Raw genomic sequence first — 20,461 nt, forward strand, 5'->3', positions numbered from 1 at the left:
TCCTTTGTTGAAATATTTAATTTCTCTGCTTTGGAATCTTTCTAGGGACTGCCATCATCTTGGAATCCAAAATAATTTTGATTACAAGCGCTTTATTAAGTTTGCCCGTGTCTGTGAGGTAGATGATAGGAAGCACATTTGTACTAGAGAAAAGGTAAGCTATGTCAGAGAACAACGAGGAAGGTATAGTTCCTAGTGTGAAATCTAGAAATAACCTTTAACTAATTTGGAAAAATCACTACCTGGTAAATTGTCAATCTCTTTACTTCATGCTTAGCATTTGGAAGTATCTTAAGGCTCTTTTCACTTTTACTGCATTGTTAAATAATAATAAAATTATGATAGACATTTATTGAATGTTGTGCTTTAGAGGGATTAACTCAATCCTCCTCCACCCTATGGAATAGATACTGTTATTATCCCATTTAACAGATGAGCAGATTGAAGCACAGAGAAGACATACAATTAATGGCAGAATTGGAATTTCAATCCAGGAAGTTTGGCTTGAGTATTATCCTTAATCACTATATTACGTGTTTCATGGTAGTTAAAATCCTAAAATCATTAGGTCCCATGCTAGGTTAGAATCATGTAACTAAAGAACATTACAGTATTATACTATAGAAGGTCTTTCTCTTGAGAATGAAGACTATAAGAATAATAATACCTAATTTCTAGAGGTATTGGGAAATTTAAAGACTATATTTAAGATGCCTAAAACAGAATGTGTCACTGAGTTAAAACACTCAGTAGGGCTTCCTTGGTGGCGCAGTGGTTGAGAGTCCGCCTGCCGATGCAGGGGACACGGGTTCGTGCCCCGGTCCGGGAAGATCCCTAATCTGATCCTACATTGTTCCACATTCTTCTGCAGGAGGTTGGAAACCTGTATGACATGTTCCACACACGCAACTCTTTGCATCGCAGAGCTTATCAACACAAAGTTGGCAACATCATTGATACAATGTAAGAAATTCGATTGTTATTTCCCTATAAAATTTTCCATGATGCTTTGCTAGAGTATCATACTTGGGTCAAGTTGAGATTTCTAGGTAAATTCAAGTGAATTTTAAGTGAACAAACCTAAAATGGTTCGCTTAAACAAATAAAAACTAGCAGAAAGTGAACTTCATTAGAGGTGAGGAGGAAAGTGGGTAAAGAGGATAGATTCAAGCAGAAGATGGGGTTTAGGCTAGGCAGGAAGGAGGCCACGCTGGGATGGCTTAGACCTCCGCACAGGTAGTCGCTTAGGTACCAGATATTAGTCATGGAGGTGAGAGGTGGGACGTGGATAATTGATATTCTGAAATTAATGACAAAAATGAATTTTAAAGATTAAGATTAATGTCGCTCCTTACCCTGTCAATTATCAAAATTAGTAGCAAATAGTAAAACCTACAGGAATTTCACCTCTTCTCCCTGATCCAGTCAGAACCAAAGCAGAAAAGTACAGCCAGGTCTCTGTGTGACTCAAAGACCCCATGAGGAATTACCAAAAGTTGGGTGTGAGTCAAGTTAATTCCATGTCTCTAAAATAGTTTTAAATTGATTTATTTTAAGCCTTTCATGTTCATATTTAACATTTGTGTTGAGAAAATTTACCTTCTTTTCTACTCTTTTCCTCATCTCTTCTCATGAGCACACTGGTTAGAATTCTTTCTCCTATTTGTATGGTTGTCACTTTGGTAAGAGATTTTGTTGTTTTGTTTGTTTTTAATGTGGAGAATCAGAGAGATGTAGGTACAAAGCCTGGTACCACTTTTTCCTAACTTGATTAAATGAAAATTCCTTAATTTCTACATCTGTAAAATTGAGGCTGATTACATCTATCTTATAGTTGGAAAGATTAAATAAGATGATGTATTTAAAGCTCTGTTATAATGCCTGGAACACAGTAAATGTAGTAGTTCACAAATCACCATGGATTTATTTAGCATGATTGAGAAGCAGTTGTCTTTTTTTTTTTTTGCTTTTTTAAAAATTATAAGTTGCAGGTGTACAATATAGTGATTCACAACTTTTAAAGGTTGTATTCCATTTATAGCTATTATAAAATATTAGCTGTATTCCTCATTGTACAATATATCCTTGTAGCTTATTTTATACCTAATAGTTTATACCTCTTAATCCACTACCCCTATATTACCCCTCCCCACTTCCCTCTCCCCACTGGTAACCACTAGTTTGTTCTCTATATCTGTAAGTCTGAGAAGCAGTTGTCTTTAGAACATTGTGTCTCAAGATTTTATTTCCCTAAAGTAGAAAGATTTCCTTAACTTTAAGCAAGGCATAAAACAAATATTCAAAATTTCTCATAAGCGTAAATGTTTATAAAATGATCTTTAGGATTACAGATGCCTTCCTCGAAGCAGACCCTTACATAGAGATAACAGGTTCTGAAGGAAAAAAGTATCACATTTCTACAGCAATTGATGACATGGAAGCCTTCACTAAGCTGACAGGTAAGAACTAGAAGGTAACATAGGTGGTCCATCTCAGATAAAGTATAAACTTACCCTGGATTGCAGATGAGTTATTTTCCAAACATTCCAATGTATTTAGCTTCTAAAGTGATTGTATACTATTGGATTTGAGTTTTATCTCTGCTTCGTACTAACAAGGTAACCTTAATAAAGTTATTTAACCTCTCTGAACCTTAGTTTCCTCATCTAAGATGGGAGTAATGACACCTAGCATATAGTTCTGTTGTGATGCTTCAATGAGGCATGTAGCACCAGGAATAGTACTTGGCACATAAGTACTCAAATTATTATTTAACTTATAATACAGCTGGACTAATACCATACTAGTATCAAAAAGCTCACTTGCCCTTTTAACATGATTTTTGTTGCAAAACACAGGATGTGAGAAACATTTCAGCAGAAACAAACTCTGCGGCTTAGGGTGTGAAGGAAGAGAGGTGAGGGGTTGCAGCTGATTCTTTAATGTGGGAAAGTGTAGACTGAGAAATAAAGATCAGTAAAGCAAAAGAGGTAAACCAAAAAGCGTGTACCAGTCAGAGTTCTTAGTTGCAAATCCTAAAACTGTCTCTGCTTAACTAAAAACAACATGACAGAATCAGTGGAAAGGCTGGAGGCTCTGAACCAAGCAAGAACAACGGAAACTGAGTGGCCTCAGACACAACCAAGATCAACTTCCTGCTCCATCTCTGCTAGATTTTATTTTATATACATATAATATAGAGAGTCCCCATTACACTTGTAAATTTTTAGTCATTTTCCAATCATAACTAAATCAAAGATTAGAAGTGAAATGGTGATTCCCTGTATCAATGTCTGTGTACACTGACAACACTGTACATAAGTACTTACAGTTTATAATGTGACAAGTGAGTTTGCTTTTTGCTTGTTAATTAATCTGGGTTGGACTGATGACAAAGTTACTTATAGGGGATAATGTATCTAAATTGTTTCTGTGTTTTGTTTTAATAACAGCGTAGCAGGTATACTAGTCTCCCATTGTTGTGTGGATAGGAATGGAAGAAGAGATTATAAGACAATGTGAGCAAGCTGTGGATATTTATTTATTTATTTATTTAAACATCTTTATTGGAGTATAATTGCTTTACAATGGTGTGTTAGTTTCTGCTGTATAACAAAGTGAATCAGTTATACATATACATATGTCCCCATATCTCTTCCCTCTTGCAACTCCCTCCCTCCCACCCTCCCTATCCCACCCCTCTAGGTGGTCACAAAGCACCGAGCTGATCTCCGTGTGCTATGCGGCTGCTTCCCACTAGCTAGCTATTTTACATTTGGTAGTGTATATATGTCCATGCCACTCTCTCACTTTGTCCCAGCTTACCCTTCCCCCTCCCTGTGTCCTCAAGTCCATTCTCTATGTCTGCGTCTTTATTCCTGTCCTGCCCCTAGGTTCTTCAGAACCTTTTTTTTTTTTTAAGATTCCATATATATGTGTTAGCATATGGTATTTGTTTTTCTTTTTCTGACTTACTTCACTCTGTATGACAGACTCTAGGTCCATCCACCTCATTACAAATAACTCAATTTTGTTTCTTTTATGGCTGAGTAATATTCCATTGTATATATGAGCCATATCTTCTTTATCCATTCATCTGTCAATGGACACTTAGTTTGCTTCCATGTCCTGGCTATTGTAAATAGAACTGCAGTGAACATTGTGGTACATGACTTTTTTTTTTTTTTTTTTTTTTTTTTGCGGTACGCGGGCCTCTCACTGTTGTGGCCTCTCCCGTTGTGGAGCACAGGCTCCAGACGCACAGGCTCAGTGGCCATGGTGCACAGGCCCAGCCGCTCCGCGGCATGTGGGATCTTCCCGGACCAGGGCACGAACCCATGTCCCTTGCATCGGCAGGTGGACTCCCAACCACTGCGCCACCAGGGAAGCCAACATGACTCTTTTTGAATTATGATTTTCTCAGGGTATATGCCCAGTAGTGGGATTGCTAGGTCATATGGTAGTTCTATTTTTAGTTTTTTATGAACCTGCATGCTGTTCTCCATAGTGGCTGTATCAATTTACGTTCCCACCAACAGTGCAAGAGGGTTCCCTTTTCTCCACACCCTCTCCAGCATTTACTGTTCGTAGATTTTTTGATGATGACCATTCTGACTGGTGTGAGGTGATACCTCATTGTAGTTTTGATTTACATGTCTCTAATGATTAGTGATGTTGAGCATCCTTTCATGTGTTTGTTGACAATCTGTATATCTTCTTTGGAGAAATGTCTATTTAGGTCTTCTGCCCAGTTTTGGATTGGGTTGTTTGTTTTTTTAACATTGAGCTGCATGAGCTGTTTATATATTTTGGAGATTAATCCTTTGTCCATTGATTTGTTTGCAAATATCTTCTCCCATTCTGAGGGTTGCCTTTTCGTCTTGTTTATAGTTTCCTTTGCTATGCAAAAGCTTTTAAGCTTCATTAGGTCCTGTTTGTTTATTTTTGTTTTTATTACCATTACTCTGGTAGGTGGGTCAGAAAGGATCTTGCTGTGATTTATATCATAGAGTGTTCTGCCTATGTTTTCCTCTAAGAGTTTTATAGTGTCTGGCCTTACATTTAGGTCTTTAATCCATTTTGAGTTTAGTTTTGTGTGTGGTGTCAGGGAGTGTTCTAATTTCATTCTTTTACATGTAGCTGTCCAGTTTTCTCAGCACCACTTATTGAAGAGGCTGTCTTTTCTCCATTATATGTTCTTGCCTCCTTTATCAAAGATAAGGCGACCATATGTGTGTGGGTTTATCTCTGGGCTTTCTATCCTGTTCCATTGATCTATATTTCTGATTTTGTGCCAGTACCATACTGTCTTGATTACTGTAGCTTTGTAGTATAGTCTGAAGTCAGGGAGCCTGATTCCTCCAGCTCCGTTTTTCTTTCTCAAGATTGCTCTGGCTATTCGTGGTCTTTTGTGTTTCCATATGAATTGTGAAATTTTTTGTTCTAGTTCTGTGAAAAATGCCATTGGTAGCTTGATAGGGATTGCATTGAATCTGTAGACTGCTTTGGGTAGTATAGTCATTTTCACAATATTGATTCTTCCAATCCAAGAACATGATATATCTCTCCATCAGTTGGTATCATCTTTAATTTCTTTCCTCAGTGTCTTATAGTTTGCTGCATACAGGTCTTTTGTCTCCTTAGGTAGGTTTATTCCTAGGTATTTTATTCTTTTTGTTGCAGTGGTAAATGGGAGTGTTTCCTTAATTTCTCTTTCAGATTTTTCATCATTAGTGTATAGGGATGCAAGAGAATTCTGTGCATTAATTTTGTATCCTGCTGCTTTACCAAATTCATTGATTAGCTCTAGTAGTTTTCTAGTAGCATCTTTAGGATTCTCTATGTATAGTATCATGTCATCTGCAAACAGTGACACTTTTAGTTCTTCTTTTCCAATTTGGATTCCTTTTATTTCTTTTTCTTCTCTGATTGCTGTGGCTAAAACTTCCAATACTATGTTGAATAATAGTGGTAAGAGTGGGCAACCTTGTCTTGCTCCTGGTCTTAGTGGAAATGGTTTCAGGTTTTCAGCATTGAGAACAATGTTGGCTGTGGGTTTGTCATACATGACCTTTATTATGTTGAGGTAAGTTCGCTTTATGCCTACTTTCTGGAGGGTTTTTATCATAAGTGTTGAATTTTGTCAAAAGCTTTTTCTGCATCTATTGAGATGATCATATGGTTTTTCTCCTTCAATTTGTTAATATGGTTTATCACATTGATTGATTTGCGTGTATTGAAGAATCGTTGCATTCCTGGGATAAACCCCACTTGATCATGGTGTATGATCCTTTTAATGTGCTGTTGGATTCTGTTTGCTAGTATTTTGTTGAGGATTTTTGCATCTATGTTCATCAGTGATATTGGCCTGTAGTTTTCTTTTTTTGTGACATCTTTGTCTGGTTTTGGTATCAGGGTGACAGTGGACTTGTAGAATGAGTTTGGGAGTGTTCCTCCCTCTGCTATATTTTGGAAGAGTTTGAGAAGGATAGGTGTTAGCTCTTCTCTAAATGTTTGATAGAATTTGCCTGTGAAGCCATCTGGTCCTGGGCTTTTGTTTGTTGGGAGATTTTTAATCACAGTTTCAATTTCAGTGTTTGTGATTGGTGTGCTTATATTTTCTGTTTCTTCCTGGTTCAGTCTCAGAAGGTTGTGCTTTTCTAAGAGTTTGTCCATTTCTTCTGGGTTTTCCGTTTTATTGGCATATAGTTGCTTGTAATAATCTCTCATGATCCTTTTTGTTTCTGCAGTGTCAGTTGTTACTTCTCCTTTTTCATTTCTAATTCTCTTGATTTGAGTCTTCTTCCTTTTTTTCTTGATAAGTCTGGCTAATGGCTATCAATTTTGTTTATCCTCTCAAAGAACCAGCTTTCACTTTTATTGATCTTTGCTATCATTTCCTTCATTTCTTTTTCATTTATTTCTGATCTGATCTTTATGATTTCTTTCCTTCTGCTAACTTTGGGGTTTTTTGTTCTTCTTTCTATATTTGCTTTAGGTATAAAATTAGGTTGTTTATTTGAGATGTTTCTTGTTTCTTGAGGTAGGATTGTATTGCTATAAACTTCCCTCTTAGAACTGCTTTTGCTGCATCCCATAGGTTTTGGGTCGTCATGTTTTCATTGTCATGTGTCTCTAGGTATTTGTTGATTTCCTCTTTGATTTCTTCAGTGATCTCTTGGTTATTTAGCAGTATATTGTTTAGCCTCCATATGTTTGTATTTTTTACAGATTTTTTCCTGTAAGTGATATCTAGTCTCATGGCATTGTAGTCAGAAAAGATACTTGATACGATTTCAATTTTCTTAAATTTAGCAAGGCTTGATTTGTGACCCAAGATTTGATCTATCCTGGAGAATGTTCCATGAGCACTTGAGAGGAAAGTGTATTCTGTTGTTTTGGAATGGGATGTCCTATAAATATCAATTAAGTCCATCTTTTTTAATGTATCATTTAAATCTTGTGTTTCCTTATTTATTTTCATTTTGGATGATCTGTCCATTGGTTAAAGTGGGATGTTAAAGTCCCCTACTATTATTGTGTTGCTGTCGATTTCCCCTTTTATGGCTGTTAGCAGTTGCCTTATGTATAGAGGTGCTCCTGTGTTGGGTGCATAAATATTTACAATTGTTATATCTTCTTCTTGGATTGATCCCTTGATCATTATGTAGTGTCCTTCCTTGTCTCTTGTAACATTCTTTATTTTATCTGATATGAGAATTGCTACTCCAGCTTTCTTTTGATTTCCATTTGCATGGAATATCTTTTGCCATCCCCTCACTTTCAGTCTGTATGTGCCCCTAGGTCTGAAGTGGGTCTCTTGTAGACAACATATATACGGGTCATGTTTTTGTATCCATTCAGCCAGTCTATGTCTTTTGGTTGGAGCATTTAATGCATTTACATTTAAGGTAGCTATTGATATGTATGTTCCTATGACCATTTTCTTAATTGTCTCGTGTTTGTTATTGTAGGTGTTTTCCTTCTCTTGTGTTTCCTGCATAGGGAAGTTCCTTTAGCATTTGTTGTAAAGCTGGTTTGGTGGTGCTGAATTCTCTTAGCTCTTGCTTGTCTGTAAAGGTTTTAATTTCTCCGTCGAATCTGAATGAGAACCTTGCTGGGTACAGTAATCTTGGTTGTAGGTTTTTGCCTTTCATCACTTTAAATATGTCCTGCCTCCCTTCTGGCTTGCGGAGTTTCTGCTGAAAGATCAGCTGTTAACCTTATGGGGATTCCCTTGTATGTTATTTGTTGCTTTTCCCTTGCTGCTTTTAATATTTTTTCTTTGTATTTAATTTTTGATCATTTGATTAATATGTGTTTTGGCATGTTTCTCCTTGGATTTATCCTATATGGGACTCTCTGCACTTCCTGGACTTGATTGACTATTTGCTTACCCATATTAGGGAAGTTTTCAACTATAATCTCTTCAAATATTTTCTCAGTCCCTTTCTGTTTCTCTTCTTCTTCTGGGACCCCCTATAATTTGAACGTTGGTGCATTTAATGTTGTCCCAGAGGTCTCTGAGACTGTCCTTAATTCTTTTCATTCTTTTTTATTGTAGTTATTTCCATTATTTTATCTTCCAGGTCACTTTTCCGTTCTTCTGCCTCAGTTATTCTGGTATTGATTCCTTCTAGAGAATTTTTAATTTCATTTATTGTGTTGTTCATCATTGTTTGTTTGCTCTTTAGTTCTTTTAGGTCCTTGTTAAACGTTTCTTATATTTTCTCCATTCTATTTCCAAGATTTTAGATCATCTGTACTATCATTACTCTGAATTCTTTTTCAGGTAGACTGCCTATTTCCTCTTCATTTATTTGGTCTGGTGGGTTTTTACCTTGCTCCTTCATCTGCTGTGTGTTTCTCTGTCTTCTCATTTTGCTTAACTTACTGTGTTTGGGGTCTCCTTTTCACAGGCTGCAGGTTCGTAGTTTCTCTTGTTTTTGGTGTCTGCTCCCAGTGGGTAAGGTTGGTTCAGTGGGTTGTGTAGGCTTCGTGGTGGAGTGGACTGGTGCCGGTGTTCTGGTGGATGAGGCTGGATCTTGTCTTTCTGGTGGGCAGGACTGCATTTGATGGTGTGTTTTAGGGTGTCTGTGATCTTATTATGATTTTAGGCAGCCTCTCTGCTAATGGGTGGGATTGTGTTCCTGTCTTGCAGTTGTTTAGCATAGGGTGTCCATCGCTGTAGCTTGCTGGTCATTGGGTGGAGCCGGGTCTTAGCATTGAGATGGAGATCTCTGGGAGACATTTCGCCGTTTGATATTACATGGGGCCAGGAGGTCTCTGCTGGACCAATGTCCTGAACTTGGCTCTCCCACCTCAGAGGCTCAGGCCTGACACCCAGCCAGAGCACCAGAGCATGTCAGCCAAACAGCCAGGTATGTGGGGAGTTTCTTGCCTTTGGGGAAATCTGAGGTCTTCTGCCAGCGTTCAGTAGGTGTTCTGTAGGAGTTGTTCCACGTGTAGATGTAGTTTTGATGTATAAGTGGGGAGGAAGGTGATCTCCACATCTTATTCCTCTGCCATCTTGAAGGCGCCTCCTTGGATATTTATTTTTAACTTTTGCTCATAATGAAGCAAGTGATGCTGTGTTTTAAAAAATCATCTTCAGTTTTCCTCAGAGACCAGTCCCAGCCATCCATCCTGTAACATTATATTACATTTAAATTATCTTTTGGTGAAAAGAAATGAATTCTGCATTTTATACACTTTGGGATTAACTGACAAACCATTAAAATATCATACATTTTAATGAGGTCTTAAGTGCTCATGACAATACATAGCTCTTGCTCACCATGAAAGTTCTAGAACACCCAAACTGGTTTTTACCCCATTCGGTAAGATGAGTTCACTGATCACATACTTGGATGTTGTAACAATGTCAAAAATCCCAGACAAGAAATTAGGTTACATTTTTGTGCTTTATCTGCCAGAGTATGGGAGAACAAGCATATAGCCTTTCCAGCTTTCATCATTTCAGACAGGGATCATTGTAGTTTTCTTGCGTATTATTCTGAGCAGTCATATAATCCTTATTGTCCTTAACTACATGACCTTGAAGGAATAGGACCATGTGAGAGCCTTCCTTACTTTTGCTGCATTTCCAAAAGCAACTCACCTTATCTTTACTTTAAAAATCTCCACTTCTTTTTTTAAATCAATTTGCTTTTATTTATCTATTTGATTGCACCAGCTCCTTAGTTGTGACAGGCAGGCTTCTTATTTGCGGCCTGCATGTGGGATCTTGTTCCCTGACGAGGGATCGAACCCGGGACCCCTTCACTGGGAGCTCAGAGTCTTATCCACTGTGCCACCAGGGCAGTCCCAAATCTTCACTTCTTATTTTTAAATTTTTTAGAATGTTTTTTCACATTTTGGGGGTAAGTGTTGAAAATATATAGCAATGTTGAAAGAATTTTACAGTTAAAACCTGTATACTCACCACCTAAATTCTAGCATTTACTGGACTTGCTTTATCACATATTTATTACCTACCATCCCTCTACCCATTTATTAATCTATCTAAGGTTTGATGCATTTTAAAGTAAATTTCAGACGTCAGTATACTTTACCCTAACTCCTTCAGCATGCAGATTAACTAAAGTTCACTAATTGTTTATAGATTTTTTTCTTTTGATGTAAAAGTTACATGCAATTTGTATAAATGTAAAAATGGTAAGTGTAACATTTGCTAAACAAATGCAGGACACAGAACCTTATCTTCTCCTTAGAAAATTCCCTCATGCCCTGTCCCAGTCAATTCCTGTCCCTACCTCACCCCGAGAAGCAACCTATTTGCCTGTGCTAGACTTTTATATCAATGGAATCATACCATATGTATTCTTCTGTGTAAGGCTTCTTTCACTCAGCATTATGTATTTCAGATTTATCCAGATTGCATGTACCAGTAGTTCATTCCTTTTCATTGCTGAGTAGTAGTCTATCATATGAATATGCTGTTTCTTTATCTGTTCTCACTGCTTCCTAAATTCCTATTTCTAATGGATGTTTCAGCTTATCTGGATGTAGCTATGTTAAGCATTGCAAATGTTATGACCACTGTCTTAAGTAACCATTTTCTAAATGCTAATACATTTAGCAAATACCAATGCTAAACCTTGGTCTTTATCCCTCAATATTCCTAAGCAATAGGTGGACCGTACCCCTTCCCTCCCTTTCCCTGCAAGACCCTACCCCCAAATCCCTTAATTAAATTGAGGTCTTAGAATGTTAAATTCAAAAGAACCTTAGAGATCATCTGCTTAAAACCCCTCAAATGAGGAAACAGGCCAAATGAGGGAAAGCAACTTATCCTAAAAAATGGCAAAGCTGAACTCAAACCAAGTCTTCTGATCCCAAGTTGTTTACACTATTTTAGTGATATTTTAGTCATTAAATTTAATAGACAAGCAGTTCACTTTTGTACATGACTTTTCTGAAAACATGTACGTAGAACAAATAGAACTCTCGTACATGGCTGGTGGGAATGCAGGTGGTACAGCCACTTGGGAAAAGTTGAGCATTTTCTTTTAAACATATATGTATCCTGTGATCCAGTAATCCTTCTTTTACCCATTTAGCCAACAGAAATGAAAATATAAGTCCACCCCAAAACCTGTACCTGGTAGAATAAGATGAAAGGCATAAGAAGAGTATCAGTTGAGTTCCATGGGGTTCAAAGAGGAATTACATCTCTGGTTTGGAAGAATTAGGGAAGGTTTCACAATCAGGTGCCTTTTGAGATGAACCTCAGGGATTAGACGGGCCTTCAGGAAGTGCGATTCTGTCATGGGGAAAAGCATTTCTTTAATTCACCTGGGAATAGGGTAGATAAAAGCATGGATAAGAAAAGCATGGTCTTGTTTTTTGTTGTTGTTGCTGTTGTTTTTTATTGGGGTAGAGTTGTTTTACAATGTTGTTAGTTTCTACTGTACAACTAAGTGGAATTCCCTGTGCTGTACTGCAGGTTCTCATTAGTTATATATTTTATACGTATTAGTGTATATATGTCAATCCCAATCTCCCAGTTCATCCCACCCCTGGTCTTGTTTATGTTAAAATAAAATTGTTCTGTTTTTCATACTGTGCGTATAATGTGTAAAGGAATAATGAAAACTAAAGATGGAGAGAGGGGTTTGTAGACAGCATCACTGAGAGGGTGAGGAATGTGTTAACCGTGGATTGGTACATATATTTGTGGGTGACGTGAATGACATAGACTACTAATATTTTATTTTGCCAAGAAAAGGCATTTTAATAAAACTCACTTTGCAAAATGCGGTGATTGATTCAATGAACGATTATCGATGAATGCTAAACCATTGGTTGACAACTTATTGGGATAGTCAGACTCTCTCAAAATATTACCCTGCAGATTGTTAATTACAAAGGGAAAGATACATTTATAACAGAGAAATTCGGGGCGGGGTGGTGGTTATTGCTTTAACCAACTGTTGGAACTTAACATAACCCATAAATATAACAAAGCTCATTATGTGACTTGTGATGTGATGCACTGAGCCAAGCTCTTATATAGTGTTCTTAGATGTTGTAACACTTATACAGTGTTCTTGACAACAGTGTTCTCCTTGAATCTAATGGTGAAGAAGCAGTCGAACAAGTTCAAAGTCTGGGACATTTTACATAATGACTGCCTGAACTTTTCTAAAATGTCAACATCGTGAAAGAAGTCAGGGAAATTATCCTAGTTCTAGATGGGAGGAGACTATAAAACACGATAACTAATGTCATCCATAATACTTGATTGGTTTCTCTAAACAGCAACAAAAATTCATAAATTGCATTATTGGAACAATTAAGCAAATTCAGATATAGATTGTATGTCAGATATTTTTATATCAGTATTAAATTTCTTGGCATGATTGTGGTTATGTTGGGGGATGTTCTTGTTCTTGGAAGGTACATGCTGAAGTATTTAAGAGTGAAAGGTATTGATGTCTGTAATTTTCAAATGTTTCCTCAAAAATTTATGTGCATACACACGGAGAGAGTGTTTGCGTATGTGGGAAAATGTTAACAGTGGATAAATTTCAGTGAAAGGTATTTTATTTTGAAATTTCCAAAATAAAAAGTTGGAAGAAAAAGAAAGAAGGAAAATAAACTACCTTCTATCATCATGGAATGAAACTTTTAAAAACTTTTTTTATTTCTTTTTTGTGGCCATACTGCGAGGCTTGAGGGATCTTAGTTCCCCGACCAGGGGTCAAACCTAGGCCCTGGCTGTGAAAGCACAGAGTCCTAACCACAGGACTGCCAGGGAATTCCCTTAAAAACTTATTATTAAGGAAATTTACATCACTTAGCCTCATCACTTAGCTGCAGCAATTATCAACGCATGACAATTTTGCTTCATCCCTTCACCCCATCAGACCCTGGGCCATTTTGAAGCAGATCTCAGACATAATTTTGTAATCCTTAAGTATCATTCTCTTTAAAAAAACATAATATAGGGACTTCCCTGGTGGTTCAGTGGTTAAGACTCTGAGCTCCCAATGCCGGGGGCCTGGGTTCCATCCCTGGTCAGGGAACTAGATCCCGCATGCTGCAACTAAGACCTGACGCAGCCAAATAAATAAAAATAAATAAATAAATAATTTTTAAAAACCAACATAACAATAAATTAATACACCCCTTTGTACCTAAAACCCAGTCTCAAGTCATCAACTCCAGTGCAGTCTTGTCTCATCTCTCCCCTTTCCCGCTATTAGATTACCTTGAAGCAAATATGAGACATTGACTGCAACACTTTTACAAAGGTTTTTTCACTCCAGGCTTTAAAATTTTTTTTCACATTGTTATAATCATAGTGTACCTACGTTTGTAAACTGCTTGAAATCATTTCAGACGATGTATGAGTCATACAGCAATGTATGAGTCTTTTAAAATTCTGTTTTTTCATTTTAATGTAACTGAAATTTCATCAAATTGGCAGATAACATTTTTCTGGAGATTTTATACTCTGCTGATCCCAAATTGGATGCTGCACGAGCGATTTTAAAGAAAATTGAATGCCGTAATCTATACAAGTTTGTGGGTGAGACTCAGCCTATAGGACAAATAAAGATTAAAAGGGTAAGTTGAAAGGTCCTCTGACCCCCAGGAGGAAACCATTAGCCCATCACAATACCACGACTGTATTCTAAGCCCTTTACACGTTCTCACTTAATCTTCACATCAGTCTTCTGAGCCCTGCCCTGCAGATGAAGAAACCGAGGCTTGGGAGAGATTAAATAATTTGCCTTTGGAAGCACAGTTAGTGAGCCAGGATTCAAAGCCAGGTCTCATTTACTCCAAAACCTTTACTCTCTCATGTCAGAAGTGAGAGGGGAGCCTCAAATTTTGTCTAGACCCAAAGGCAAGAAAATGAATGTGAGTAAAAGGGGCCTCAAAATGAGGTATCTGCATGAGCTTCTTTGACACTCTAAGGACCTGCTTTAACTACTTCCTTCTTTGGCAGACTATCAGGTTCTCGCAGATGGTGCTTGCTTGCCTTCTTTAGTTCAGTTATCAGTTATCTCTCCTGCTTGTTGAAGGGTTTTCTCTTTGCCAGAAAGCGCATAACAAAAGCCACACTAATAACCACACCCCGCCTCATGATACTTCCTTGGGTCACACTTTACTTCTTGTTTTACTAACACGTTAATGCCACATTTTTTTCAATGTGAAATGCTGTTATGAAAATCGCACTATTGTGATTTGATTAAAAGATGGCATAGGCAGAAACCATATATTTGTTAGGGAAATCTCTACCCACTTTTTTTGGTAAAGTGCTGTTTTTAGAGAGGGAACCTCTTTGTGACACAAACACTGTAGAATGAAGAACTGGAGTTCTAACATGAGGAGCCTCGTCTTTTCTAGGAAAACTACGAAAGCCTTCCGAAAGGGGTCGCCAGTGCTAAACCCAGTGACATGGTGCTAGAACCTGAACTGAAGGCTGAAGATTTCATAGTGGATGTAAGTAGTTAGTCCAATAACATACTAAGCAAAGAATTTATTTAAAATAAAGCACCGCTACCCCCCCCTCATTATAACAGTAGTACATGTTCATTATAGAAAATTTGGAAAATACAGAAAGATGGAAGAAAGAGAATCACCTGTGATATCACAGAAAAAAACTAACATTAAGCAGTTTTAAAACCTTCTTTGACATTTTTATGTCAATATTGTAAATATTTTTATGTAATTGTGGTCATGTCATTAATAGAATGTTGTATATAGTGATTTTTGAATGTTTTCTTGATCAAAAAAGTAATACATACCAATAATATTTTAATTGCACACACACACAAAAGAAAAAGTTAAGACTTTTTGACTCCTATTTTCATAGAGGATGTAGTGTCTTCTTGTATCCTAATGAGAATGCCAAACGGCTTTCTCACATTTTCTTGTTTCCTCTAAGAAATTCTTTTCAGAGTTCTACTCCTCTGAAATCTCAGGACAGTGTTCTCTGTGTATTTTTTCCATAAGCCTCTCATTTGTTATTCTCTTGCTGATGCATCTTTGAGCAAAAGGCAATCTCTCCATAACCATTCTTTGCCGAGGAACACAGTGAGTGAACTGCCCTTGGACCCTCTCTCTATTCACTTGACTGCGTGATGAAGTGCCTCAGATCTGCAGATCAGGCTGCAGTTTCCTGTTTCATTAGATGAGGTTCCACCAGAATAAAGGGATCTCACATCCTGACTTCCTGAGGCTCTGAAAGGCTTCACTCTCCAGAATGTTATCCCTGGGCTCCCACGTGTCTGCCCTTTGCCCTCAGTGCAGGCATTACTCCTAGTCGGTCCCCCACCTCCCCATCTCCCAATGGATAGAGGATCAGAGGTACTTCAGGTGGCTGCCATGCATAGGAGAAGATGACATACACATGGCCAATAGACATGAAAGAAGTTTAACTTTCTTGTTAACCTATAGGCAAATTGATGCAACGAGTTTTTTGATTATCAGACGTATAAGATAAAAAAATTTTTATAAGATTTTGTGATAATAAAGGTATGTGAAAATGGGAGTGTAAATTGATACAAGAGACCAAACTAGGGTCAATTTTAACTGACCCAGCAGTTTCATTCTGGGGATTTGTCCAAAGGAGGTGATCAGTTTTTCAAAAAAAAGCACAAATATATTTATTGTGGCTTTATTATAGTGTGAAATTAGGGGAAAAATGTGTATGTCTTTTTTTTTTTTTTGGCCATGCCACATGGCATGTGGGATCTTAGTTCCCCAACCAGGGATCGAACTCGTGCCCCTTGCATTGAGAGCGTGGAGTCTTAAGCACTGGACCACCAGGGAAGTCCCTATGTATGTCTCTCAATAGGAAATTCAGTGGAATAATGCAAACATTAAAAGTTGTTTTTAACATCAAAAGATGTTTATAATAAGTGAAAAAAAGTACGTACAGAATGATTTTGTTTCTTTAAATGTATATACATTACATTTAAATATGTGTGTGCAGTGAACATATTGAAAAAATTTTGGATATATTAATAGTAAAATGTTAACACTGTTTCTACCCGAGTGGTGGAATTGCAGGTGATTTTTTTTTTTTTACAGTGAGTATGGTACAAGAGTTTCATAATCTGAAACTCTTTCCATTTTAAGATGGGCAAAGCCTATCTGTATTCTGAGAAAGCAATAAAATTGCTAATTAAATGTCTTATCATGAATTAGCATCTAGTTATAGCTTGACAGTGTAATATATTTACGTGGTGCATCTTACCATACATGGCCCCTTTGGGGACTGTATGTAGTAACTTTTATGATTATGTAATGGGCTATAAAACATAATGTACTATTTAGAATTAAAGATTCATTGTTGTTGGTCTGTAGCTACTTTTTTACTCTTGAGTCCTTGGTTAAGCACGGGATCTCTGTATAACATTGCCCTTCTGGAAAATAATGGTTTTATCAAATCTGCTTTAAGGAGGAATTTACAGTTATGCATTATGAAGAAAATAGGGATTGCCTTTTATTACTATTCTAAAGCCAAGGAAGTAAATACCGAAGAGGTAGTGGCACTTAGATTGTTGAAAATTTGACTAGTGTTCATGCCTTAGCACGATGGGTAAAATGTCAGTGCTGCAGCAGGTCCCGCCCTTATGAAACAACACCCAGGAGAGAGACCTGTGACAGCACCAGCCCTGGGACCGTGGGGAGGACTGAGCAATTTTCCCTCACAGATAAAGGAATGCAGCTATCAAAGCCAGTAGACCATGCAGAGTGGGAGGGCTGGCCGTGTACTGCAGACCCCTGGTCTCACTTCTGGACCATGGCTGAATCTCAGATGTCCACCCTTGTCTCACAGGCCACTGGCAGCATAGCCAGCAAAGCACATATACCGGTTTTCTTCAGTCACCACTCACAGGATAAGCCCCTCTTACCATCTGTTCTTTTCTGTACCGTCATCACCACATTACTCTATTTCTTCCCCTTACTTCACTTCCAATCTCTTCCCTGTCCCAAACCTGTCCCTGGAGCCCTTTGGAATTTCCACTCCGTAATTAACTAACTCCCCTCTATCTTTAGCCTCTTCTCTGACTATCTTTTTGCCTTTGTTGCAGCCTGGCTGTCCCCTGAGAGCCTGATTCCCCTGCAGCTCTTTCAGGAAAAGCACATTCCTCAGGGTCAGGAGACCTTCCTGTTCATCAGTCCTCTTGTTCCCTAGTACCACTTCAAGACCCCATGCAAGATCCCTGTTCCTCTGAGACTGACATCCTTAAACCATCTCCTGTCCTCTTGGTTGCAGGTTTTGGCATGGTGCAGAGCCTTCCACTCTACTCCGGTTCCTGCCATCATCCTTAGTGGCTTCATAGTCCACATGGCGCCAACTCTGATCTCCTTATCCTCATCTTCAGTGACCTTATCCCCTCCACCTCTGAACCTTATCAACATTTGAAAATGCCCTCCCTCTAAAAATCACTAACTGAAGCATCCCATCTCTGTCCATAAACCCCTTTCTTCCTTCCTTACTTGTTCCTAGCTCATCAGGACCTCCAGTTTACTGTCTCCTGACTTTCTTCCAGCTGGTTAGTGATCTTCTATCTTTATTTCTCTCCCAATCTAACTTAGATCGTGTTTCCATTAATTCAGTCATTTTCTGCAATTACCCTCAACTCCCTCGCAAAACGCTGAATGACAGTTCATGGTCACCAACCCTAGGTGGGCCCTCTGGACTTTCTGGCAAGCTTAGTGCAATTCTCCTAGTCTCCATAGTGACTATTTCAAACCATCTTCACTCCTCCCAAATCTCCAGCCCTGCTTCCCAACCCCAACTGTATTCACTCTCAGTGACTAACTCCACTTTAGCTCTTATTTCAGAGATAAAATATAGGTTATTAGATAGGAACTCTCTCCACCTACACCGTCTGCCTCCACGTGCAGCTGTGTTCAGACTTCGCTCTGGTACAGTGGGGAAGTGTCTCTCTTCCTATCAAAAGGCTAAGGGTAACCCTTCTAATTGTGTTCCAGGCCAGGGCTGTCCAATAGAACTTCCTGTGGTGATGGAAATGGTCTGTATCTGTGCTGTCCATTTCAGTAGTGACTAGCCACACATGTCTATTGAGCACTGAAATGTGGCTGCTGCAGTTGAAGAACTAATTTTAATCTTATATTTAATGTTAATGACTTGACATTGTAAAAATCCACACATGGACAGTGGTTACCCCATTGGGCAGTGCAGCCAGAGAGCAATTTGTCTCAGAACGTCTGCAGAACCACACAGTATGCGTTCTCTCCTCTCTCTCTTTGACTTTCCCATCAGCAGTTAAACAGACTTTCATCTTAAGAAAATAACAAACCCTGCACTCCTCTTTACCCATCTTCTCTTCTTCAGGGTTAAACTCATTGAAAAGTTGTGTCCCCTTACCTTTCCTGGGTACCACAGTCCGCTTCATATTCTCCCCTCTTGCCTCTCGTAACAGCCAAACTTCCAAAAGTTGTCTTCTCTCTCATTTCTCGTCTACTTCTTTTTTGTTTTGCCTTGTTTTTTGTTTGTTTGTTTGTTTGTTTTGGCCACGCCACATGGCTTTCGGGATCTTCGTTCCTGGAACAGGGGTCGAACCCGTGCCCCCTGCACAGAGTCTTAACCACCGGCCCGCCAGGGAAGTCCCTTCTCATCTACTTCTGAACCTTTTCTCTGTCACCATCACTATACAGCTATATTTCATTTTATTGCAAGTCATTTTATTGTACTTTGCATGTATTGGAATATCTCTGACGTCTGCCTGTATTAAAACTACTGTCACTAAGATCAGCAATGACTTCAGTGCTACTAAAACCAGCAGACAAGTTTCAGTCCTCTCTGCTTCAGAGCTGTTTCTTCTGCCTGGAATTCTTTTCTTTCCTACCTAGGCCTTGTTAATTCCTGCTCACTTATTAGTAATGTCACTTTCCCAGGAAAACATTTCCAGTCATTGCCTAGGAGCCCCAGACTACTAGGTTCCCAGGTTACAAAGTTTCACAGTACCATTTGCTTTTCCTTGGTAGCTCTTATAACAAATGGTGCTAGATAATTACTTTTTTTTGGCCAGGCTGTACAGCTTGCAGGATCTTAGTTCCCTGACCAGGGATAGAATCCGGGCCCGGCAGTGAGAGCACCAAGTCCTAACCACTGGACCACCAGGGAATTCCCGATAGTTACTTTTTAAATTATTTGTTCTACCTCAGTCTAGGCCATGTGGTCTACGGGGGCTGGGATTTTATCAAGGGTCCTTGTATCTCTACACAACAGTGCCTGCCACGTGTCTATCACATAGTAGGTATTGACGTTATACCCTACTTATGTTGAAAGCACAAATACCCCTCCCACCCCACCCAGATTTCAAAGACCAATTCCCTATGGGTCATGCACCAGAGCTACCTTTATTCCGCTATGAGCCACCCTACCAGGGCTCCTACTTCTCAACCTCCAGAGAGCTCTGCTTCGTTTCCTGTGATGCCCCACAACCCTGAATTGAACTCTCATTGCTATTATGTACACGATCACTTACTTATTGCTTGTATTAAGGTTATCAACATGGATTATGGAATGGAAGACAAGAATCCTATTGATCATGTTCGCTTCTATTGTAAGAGTGAGCCCAGCCAGGCAATCATGATTACTAAAAATCAGGTAACTACTTAGGTAAAACAAATATACGACAGTGGCATTTGGAACTTTACAGTAAATTGCATTTTACTTTCAGGTTGAGTCCTAAAGTCAATGTGTACTGTTTAAAAAAAAAGAAGCAGAAGCATATCTTTAAAATTAAAGTATACCTGATTTTGTGTAGCCTAGACCATCTTAAGAGCCAGTTTATCCTGTTTGCTAAACACAGAAGAAAGCTCTGTTTTTTGGTTTAGAGGCTAGCTTATAAGTCTGGTGGGAAGGGAGTGTCATATGGTTGAAGTCATCTAAGTGAAATGTGCGTATTTGCAGATCTTCTGTGTGAGAGTCAGTCGTCTTCAT

The 20,461-nt window shown here is 38.5% G+C and overlaps 1 protein-coding gene across 3 annotated transcripts in view; it reads left to right on the forward strand.

Moving 5' to 3' along the window:
- Positions 1–20,461, forward strand: part of SAMHD1 (SAM and HD domain containing deoxynucleoside triphosphate triphosphohydrolase 1) — a 62,825-nt gene that overhangs the window by 35,459 nt on the left and 6,905 nt on the right. For all 3 annotated transcript variants that reach the window (XM_027078360.1, XM_027078362.1, XM_027078361.1), the window contains 6 exons: positions 46–154; positions 872–963; positions 2,344–2,459; positions 13,955–14,094; positions 14,881–14,976; positions 20,021–20,125. In XM_027078360.1, coding sequence (XP_026934161.1) covers positions 46–154; positions 872–963; positions 2,344–2,459; positions 13,955–14,094; positions 14,881–14,976; positions 20,021–20,125 — 658 coding nt within the window. The remainder of the gene's footprint in view (positions 1–45; positions 155–871; positions 964–2,343; positions 2,460–13,954; positions 14,095–14,880; positions 14,977–20,020; positions 20,126–20,461) is intronic.

The sequence above is a fragment of the Aethalodelphis obliquidens genome, unplaced genomic scaffold (genome assembly GCF_003676395.1).
Source record: "Aethalodelphis obliquidens isolate GAN/ISIS:26980383/991018 unplaced genomic scaffold, ASM367639v1 scaffold42, whole genome shotgun sequence".
Classification (NCBI taxonomy): domain Eukaryota; kingdom Metazoa; phylum Chordata; class Mammalia; order Artiodactyla; family Delphinidae; genus Aethalodelphis; species Aethalodelphis obliquidens.